The sequence below is a fragment of the Dendropsophus ebraccatus genome, chromosome 4, assembly GCF_027789765.1.
Source record: "Dendropsophus ebraccatus isolate aDenEbr1 chromosome 4, aDenEbr1.pat, whole genome shotgun sequence".
Classification (NCBI taxonomy): Eukaryota; Metazoa; Chordata; class Amphibia; order Anura; family Hylidae; genus Dendropsophus; species Dendropsophus ebraccatus.
Genome location: NC_091457.1, coordinates 57,880,954 through 57,888,678, shown reverse-complemented (window position 1 = coordinate 57,888,678; position 7,725 = coordinate 57,880,954). Strand labels below are relative to the sequence as shown.

The 7,725-nt window shown below is 42.1% G+C and overlaps 1 protein-coding gene across 1 annotated transcript in view; it reads left to right on the top strand.

The window, feature by feature from the left end:
* Positions 1-1,981: 1,981 nt before the first annotated feature.
* The window catches only part of BCAR1 (BCAR1 scaffold protein, Cas family member), a 102,017-nt gene continuing 96,273 nt past the window's right edge, over positions 1,982-7,725 (top strand). Inside the window, exon 1 of the mRNA XM_069965917.1 lies at positions 1,982-2,593. Coding sequence (XP_069822018.1) covers positions 2,582-2,593 — 12 coding nt within the window. The 5' untranslated portion in view covers positions 1,982-2,581. The remainder of the gene's footprint in view (positions 2,594-7,725) is intronic.

Genomic DNA, 7,725 nt, shown 5'->3' with positions numbered 1-7,725 from the left:
GACAACCCAGGGCGTATAGTTACGCCATGGAAGTCTGTCCCCAGACGACCTAGGGCGTAACTGTACGCCCTGGGTGTTTCTCCCGCTATGAAGCGTGCTCCGGAGCGGAGCGCGCTTCATAGCAGGTGGGGGCCGGCTGCAATCAGCAGCCGGGACCTCACCGGTAATGACACGCTGCAGCGATCGCGCTGCCGCGTGTCATTAACTCCTTAAACGCCGCGATCGCGACCGCGGCGTTTAAGTGTAAGTGACAGGGGGAGTCCCCTGTCACTTACCGATCGGGACCCCCGCAGTGTGACTGCGGGGGTCCCGATCGTTGAAACGGACTGCCGGAGGTCTCTCACCTGCCTCCGTGCGGTCCGATCGGCGATCTGCTGCACTAAGCCTGCACAGGCAGGCTCAATGAGCAGATCGCCGATAACACTGATCAATGCTATGCCTATGGCATAGCAATGGTCAGTGTAAAAATCAAAGTAGTGTATGTACAAGTCCCCCAAAGGGACTTCAAATGTGTAAAAAAAAAAAAGTTAAAAACACTAACACACAACCCCAAAACCCCTCCCCCAATAAAAGTTGAAATCACCCCCCTTTCCCATTATATAAATAAAACATATAAAAATAAATAAACAAATAAACATATAATATACCGTAGCGTGCGTAATTGTCCGATCTATTAAAATATAACAAGCGTCATTGCGAACGGTAAACGGCGTACACAAAAAGAGGGAAAAAAGTGCGCGGATTACCGATTTTATGTTACATTATATATAAAAAAAAATTTATAAAAAGTGATCAAAACGTCCGATCTTCACAAATATGGTATTAATAAAAACTAGAGATCATGGCGGAAAAAATGACACCCCATACAGCCCGTAGGTGAAAAAATAAAACCGTTATAAGCATCACAATAGGCCCATTTTATTTATAATTAATTGCCAAAAAAAAGGATTTCATAAAAAAAAAAATATATAACATTAGAGAATCTGTGTAACCTGCATATGGTTGTGTTCGGACTGACCTATAGAATAATAGTGTCATGTCGCTGTTACCATATAGTGCATTACGTAGACACAGGAACCCCCCAAACGTTACCATATTGCATTCTTTTTTGCGATTTCACCTATTTATATCTTCATAAATAATATATTTGGAATTCCATCATACATGTTATGGTAAAATGAATGACACCATTACAAAGTACAACTATTCCTGTAACAAATAAGCCCTTACATGGCCTTGTAGATAAAAAACTGAAAGTGCTGGAGCTCTTAGAAGGGGAGGAGGGAAAAACGGAAACACTAAGATCAAAATTTGCGCGGTCCACTGGGTCATTTTGGGCCTGGTCCTCAAAGGGTTAACAATGTGCTGATAAACCAAAAAAAAACTGGATGATTTTCAGGAAAAAAAAGTTACGTCTATGGTTAGCTATAAGTTGCCCTGTGGCTGGAACGTCGCTAAAGAGTTCTCCATATGGTTGATGGTTCTGTGCCAGTGAGTTATTCCTCACCTGGCATCTTCTCCAAGCTGGTGGGATGTAAGCCAGCAGACTGTCTCCGGCTCTGGAACAACTTAAGGAGACTTGAGGCTGCGGAGTCATACTGGTCTTCTGCACTTTATTGAAACCTAGAGCCAAAACTGAGCCACCCCCAGAGGATTATGGGAACCTTCCTTAAAGTCATCTGGATAAGGAAAGAATATAGCGCATATTTTTTTTTGCTTTAGGGCCAAGACAAAAATCCTACAATGTTCCTTCCATTGATTCATCCATGCTGTCATAATCCTGTCAGAGATCCCATGCCTTGGAGCTCCAGACTGTGGCAGTCTCACACCTCCTTTACCAGGGAGAGAGACTGCTACCCTCCCCCTTGTGCTCATTAGCATAAGAAAGCAGAGCCAGCCAATGAGAGCGGCTCCTGGAAAGAGGGGTCTGGGCTGAGGCATTGATGGGATAATGTTACCTCTCCCCCGGAATCTCCTCCTCTCTCTCCTCTTAGTCTGTGTAAGAGACAGGGAAAGAGGCTGCTGGAGAGACAGCCAGGAATACAGGGAGACTGCATGAGACACAAAGAGCTGGAAGCTCCTCCTAATCATAAAACGAGACAGCCTGGAGGAACAAGAGACATCCAGGGGTAATAGGACAGACAGAAATACAGAAGAAGTGCCTGGAAGGAAGCCAGAAATATCCTATCTGCAGCTGTGGACACAGGGATACCGGCAGATCACACTGGGTGTCTGTGAGTAGCACCAAGGTCCTGGGATTCTATCTACCCCCCATACAGCAGAGTAAAGATGACCGCCAACAGTGGCCAAATACACTGACCGACTGCCATAGACAAGCAGACAGCAGCAGAAGAGAAACACAGGGACATACTGTCACATCCAGCCCTGCTACATTGCATACACCATTCATAAAGAAGGTGGCTGACAGTCCCTCTGCTGTGAGATGCTAGGTATAAAGTAAGAGGGAGCAGAGAAAGTCTGTGGGGTCCAGATCTGGTATTAATAACCACCTTGGGTCAGGATTATAGCAGATCGGTACTAAACAGCTGGATTACAAGTGCATCCGCTAACAACAGAAACAATGAACTATTTGGTAAGTACCGACATTAACCCTTTATCTTCTGTCTTTGCTTTGTTGCAACCAAGCGAAAGGTAAAAGTGAATAGACCCTAAGCGTCCGGATATATGTGGAAGGTCTGAGATTGTCGCAAAACACTAGGGAACTGTAAAAGTATTAAAGTGAAGTAAAAAATGTATGTAAAGCTAATACATCCAACCATAGCTATATAATGGAGTATTATAATCACCCAGACTGCTAGAATAGTTGCGGATTCTACGAGAAGGACATCAACCATGTTCCAAGATTTGCTGTATTCCCAAGCTGTCGGTGTACACTATGTTATATTGGTATAGAAATCCATATACGTGTACAGATTTTCTGTTCTTAATGATAACCAATGTTCCACCACAGCCTCGAAACTACTACAATCATCGGAAGACATGATTGTTCCTGCACCACACACGTCACAAGAACAATACAAGCATTATCTAGGTTTTGCTATTCTACCAGAAATATATCATGTATGAATAGCTATAGCGTGTCGTAAAAGCAAAGGGTTCTTAAATGTTGGCTAGAAGATGTCCCATGAACTGCTATGGGCTATAAAAGACTGTCAATACCCTGACAGAGACAGCCAAGAAGTATAGGGCTGGCAAGAGAGACAGGCAGAGACGACAATGAGACAGAGCCATAAGTCTACAGAACTGAATATAGGCCTGCAATAAAGAACAGTGAGTGTGCCAGAAAAGAATTTGGAAGATTCAGCAAAGACTGCCAGGCGACCATACATAAAAGACAGCCAAGAAATACTTGGATGTTAGTGACTAACACACCACAGTCAGGAAGGAAGCCAGAATTGAGACTCCTACTGGACTAAAATAACATTACGACAGTGATTCTATGTATTATAATACTCTATTATACATTATATGCTTATGTGTATAGATTCAGGTCTGTTTATATGTTGGTTAGACATATAGCTAAATGGCCCAACACTCTCTCAATGCCAAATGGCCTATCCGATGCTGCCATATATGCAGTGATGTTTTGCTTCAGCCTGTATAGTATCCCTACGGAAAATTGTATTTTTGCATTGACCCAAGTGAAAACATTTGGGATGATTTTGGTTAACATGTCTGTTGACGTCAGTAATGGAGAGCAATCTTATCATGGCAGATGTGGCCAGTGGTCGAAATATTTCATTGGTTCATTTTCATTAGTTCAAAATTATAAGATCCTAAGGAGCTATGGTGATGGATCGGAATGCCCTGACCCGGCGCAAAATTCAAAAAAGATTGTGCACAGTGCTACACTATAGTCATTTATGAACAAAACAAATGACATTGCTGTAAATTGCTTGGTTAACCTAGCAGCTTCTGAGTGTACACAGCTGAGTTTTTCACTATATCTAGTTGACTGAAATAAAGCTCTATGTACATTATGGTTGTGGTCACACAAGCAGATCTCCCATCCAGACCCTTTTGACCTTCTGACACACTGAACTAAAACTGTACAACTCTCCAGGATTTGTTTTTAGAGGAGAATTCCTGGGAAACCATGAAAACCTCTGACTAGGGTTAAACTAGACGCTAGCACTTTGAAACAAAAGGGCAGCATATTTTAAGGAAGTCGGAGGAATTTTAGGAATGTTCATTTAAGAGAATGGTTGCACTTAATAGTCCAGCCTTTTGAGATCGTGAATTGCTAGGGCCTAAAAGGACATAGTTATACAATAGACATGGATTGGCCAAATCTATTTTCTCAATATCATAGAAATGTTAATAAGCCCAATTATCATTCCAATAGTAATGGATTACTGAATTATCATGTGGTAGCTGTTAAGTGCTGCAAATGTCATTGTGATATCTTGCTACAGTGAATACTATTAACTCAGGTCTGATCCATTTTCAACACAAGAAATATTTTTCCATTACTTGGAAGTTCCTTTTGTAGTTCCCCCCTACATGTAACCTATCATTCCAGGAAACTTTGATTTGGAAACACTGCCATGATTGTAGCAATTATATGATTCTACCCTCTAGTTATTGGTAGGATCAGCTGAACTATTGTTGTGTTTATGGCCTTAAACATGTTACTCTATGTGCACTTTATGGTGGGTAATAAGGGTAATGGAGTATTTACTGACATCAACAGACTGTTGGAAGAACTTTTCATCTCCCCCTTAAGGCTATGTTCACACTACGTAAAACTGTTCCGCGCCGCAAAACTACGGCCGTTGTTTTGAGGTTCCCTATAATGACTGCAATGCAATGTAATTACCGCCGTTGAATTCACACTACGTATAAGATTACGGCCGTTGTTTATACGGCCCTGTGAAAAATGAACATGTCTATTTTTTCCGGCCGGTAATACTGCAACAACGGCCGTGGATTTCAATGCGACCGCAAACGTAAAACTTGATTTTGATGTGAAAAAAAAAATTCAGAGTGGTTTCTCGGGCTGGGCGCAGTATTTAAAGTAAATGACCTGTTTCATCCCTTTTATAAACATGCTAGGAATCAAAATTAAGCAACGGCCGTAGTTTCACAACTAGCTCGTACGGTCGGAATTCTACAGCTGTTGTTTTGGCCCCAAAATAACGGCCGTTGAAAATAACAGCCGTAGTTTTACGTAGTGTGAACATAGCCTAAAGGTTCATCCCAATATTATAATTAATTGCATGTGGATAGGTGATAAGTAGCTGCTTAGTGGTGGTGGCACACAATGGTACAATGGTGGAACTATTACTTTGTGTCCCACAAAGGGGGATATTACTTTGAGGTACAAATGGGGTAATATTACATTTTGGGAGCACCAAGGAGGCACTATTGCCTATTGAGTAAAATAAAGGGGTATTATTACTGTGTGTGATCAAAAAAAGAAGGCAGTATTAATGTGAAGCACAACATTTGTCAGCAGTCGGCCGGAAGGAGTATTCATGGTCTGGGCCTGGATAGAGAAGAACAGGTGAACATCTACAATCAGAGAAGTCATCTCTGATTTATTAGCTTTAACTGGACAATACAGTAAGACTGTAATCTATTATTAGGTGGCTGCATTACTTTGTAGAGGTATACTACCATAAACAGAGCAGAGACAAGTCTTAGGGTCATATTACATGGCCCAATGTGCAGTGTAAGTGAGCGCCGATCTTTTGGACTGGTGTTCGCTTATTGAGCCTATTAGATGGTTTGATGATCGCGTGGCAAGGGCTGCATGGACATTAGCGATGTATGTGCAGCCCTTGCTTTCACATAGAAAATAATAAAGTTTATTCCTACCCATGCTCCCCCAGTGTCCTGCAGCCTTTTTAATAAAGTTTATACTTACGTGTCCAGACTCCCCCACATTTCGTGCTCCCTGCCGCCGCCCCTGACACTTCTGGCCCCTTCTCTTCATTGACAGGCCGCTAAGCCAAACACTGACCGAGACTGGACAGCCTTGCAGCCAGCGTTTGGCTGAGTGGCCTAGCAGTACGGATATGGGGCCAGAAGTGTCAGAGGCGGTTGCAGGGAGCAGGAAACGCTAGGTAAAGGCTGCAGGACACCAGAGGAGCCTGGACACGTAAGTATAAACTTTATTATTTTCCTTATACTGTCATCAGCCTTTGGCAATGCATCACTATTATACGTATCGCATGGTCAGTGGATCAGCGGCCGATAATTTTAAAATTTGCTGAAAGACAAGAGCCAGCTGATGATCAGCTAATCGGCTTATCATTTTCTTTATTACATAGAACAATATTCTGCCAAATCGGCCTGATTTGGCAGATTATTTCTCCATCTAATAGGGCCCTTAAGGTGCCAATGCACCTTATGCTAAAGCCGGTCAAACCTATTATTTGTTGCTTAAAGTTGCCCTAAATATGTGGCCTCTGACAGATTGATCATTTTGGAGGGAGTCAAAATATATGTCTTGGGACTTGTCTCCCTGATCTTTTAGGACCTTTACAATGCTCCTGGCTACATCTATGTGTCAGAGACCTAGCATTGTAGATGAAAGTAATAGAGAGGCCATGCCCAGCTGCCTTGAGGAAAGGATGTAGAGGAAGGATGTAGTGGAGGTAGGGGAAGACCAAGCTGAACTTTTACACCACAATCTTTTATCTACTCTGCTGAATTTAGTATGTGTCTATACTACAAACAATAGTCCATACTGATTATAATCTTTCCCTGATGTCTGTTCAGTTATTTTGCCCTAGTTTTATTTTTCTTCTTTTTTTTATTTTATAGAAAACTATAACTAATACAAGCTCCACATATAATAACTATTTTCCACTTAGATGATTACAGCCATGGGAATAATAATAATAATTGTTTATTTGTATAGCGCACACAGATTCCACAGCGCTTCACCTATCTGTATGTTTTTGGGTGTGGGAGGAAACCCACACAAACTCTTTGCAGATCTTGCCCTTGGTGGGATTTGAACCCAGGACCCCAGTGCTGCAAGGCTACAGTGCTAACCACTGGACCACCATGCTGCCCAGTATCTCTTTCCCAAGAATCATCACAAAAAAACAAGGATGTCAATGGGGGGAGAACCAGTACACATGAAGATGCCACACAATGTGACGGCTGGGGAAGGGACCCTGGTATGCATTTTATATTGAGCTTTAGGATCTCTAAGCCATACCTCAGTATACAAGATTACGGGAAATGGTGGCTTGTACAGTATGCATAATATGCGGGCCTACTCTAATAACATACAGTGTTATGTCTGTATGAAATCTCTTAGATAACAACATCACAGTATAAATGTTTGTGGTTTGGAGGCTCCTGCCTCCTTGAAGCAGACAACATATCGTCCCTGAAGAAGAATTTCAACAGTACACTCAAAATGTTGCCTGTCTTTTGTTATTATGGCGGTGTGACTATAATGGCACATTGAGGTCGACACTAGGCTGTGGAAAGTAATGAAAGTGAAGGTTTCCTATGTGACCTCAGCCAATAGATAAACAGAGCAAGTGCTGTCGTCCACCCATTTAGGATTAGGATTAGGGGTTTGTAATTCTAGATCAGAATTGTTGTTAGCCTGTTGACAGTAGTAACTTGGCATACGTTTTTTTAACTCAGTAATGTTTTCCCTACATCCATAATTATTTGCCAAGTGTAAAAAAAAGAATCCCTATGGGTCCCCTGACCATGGAAAGTGCCACCAAAGTG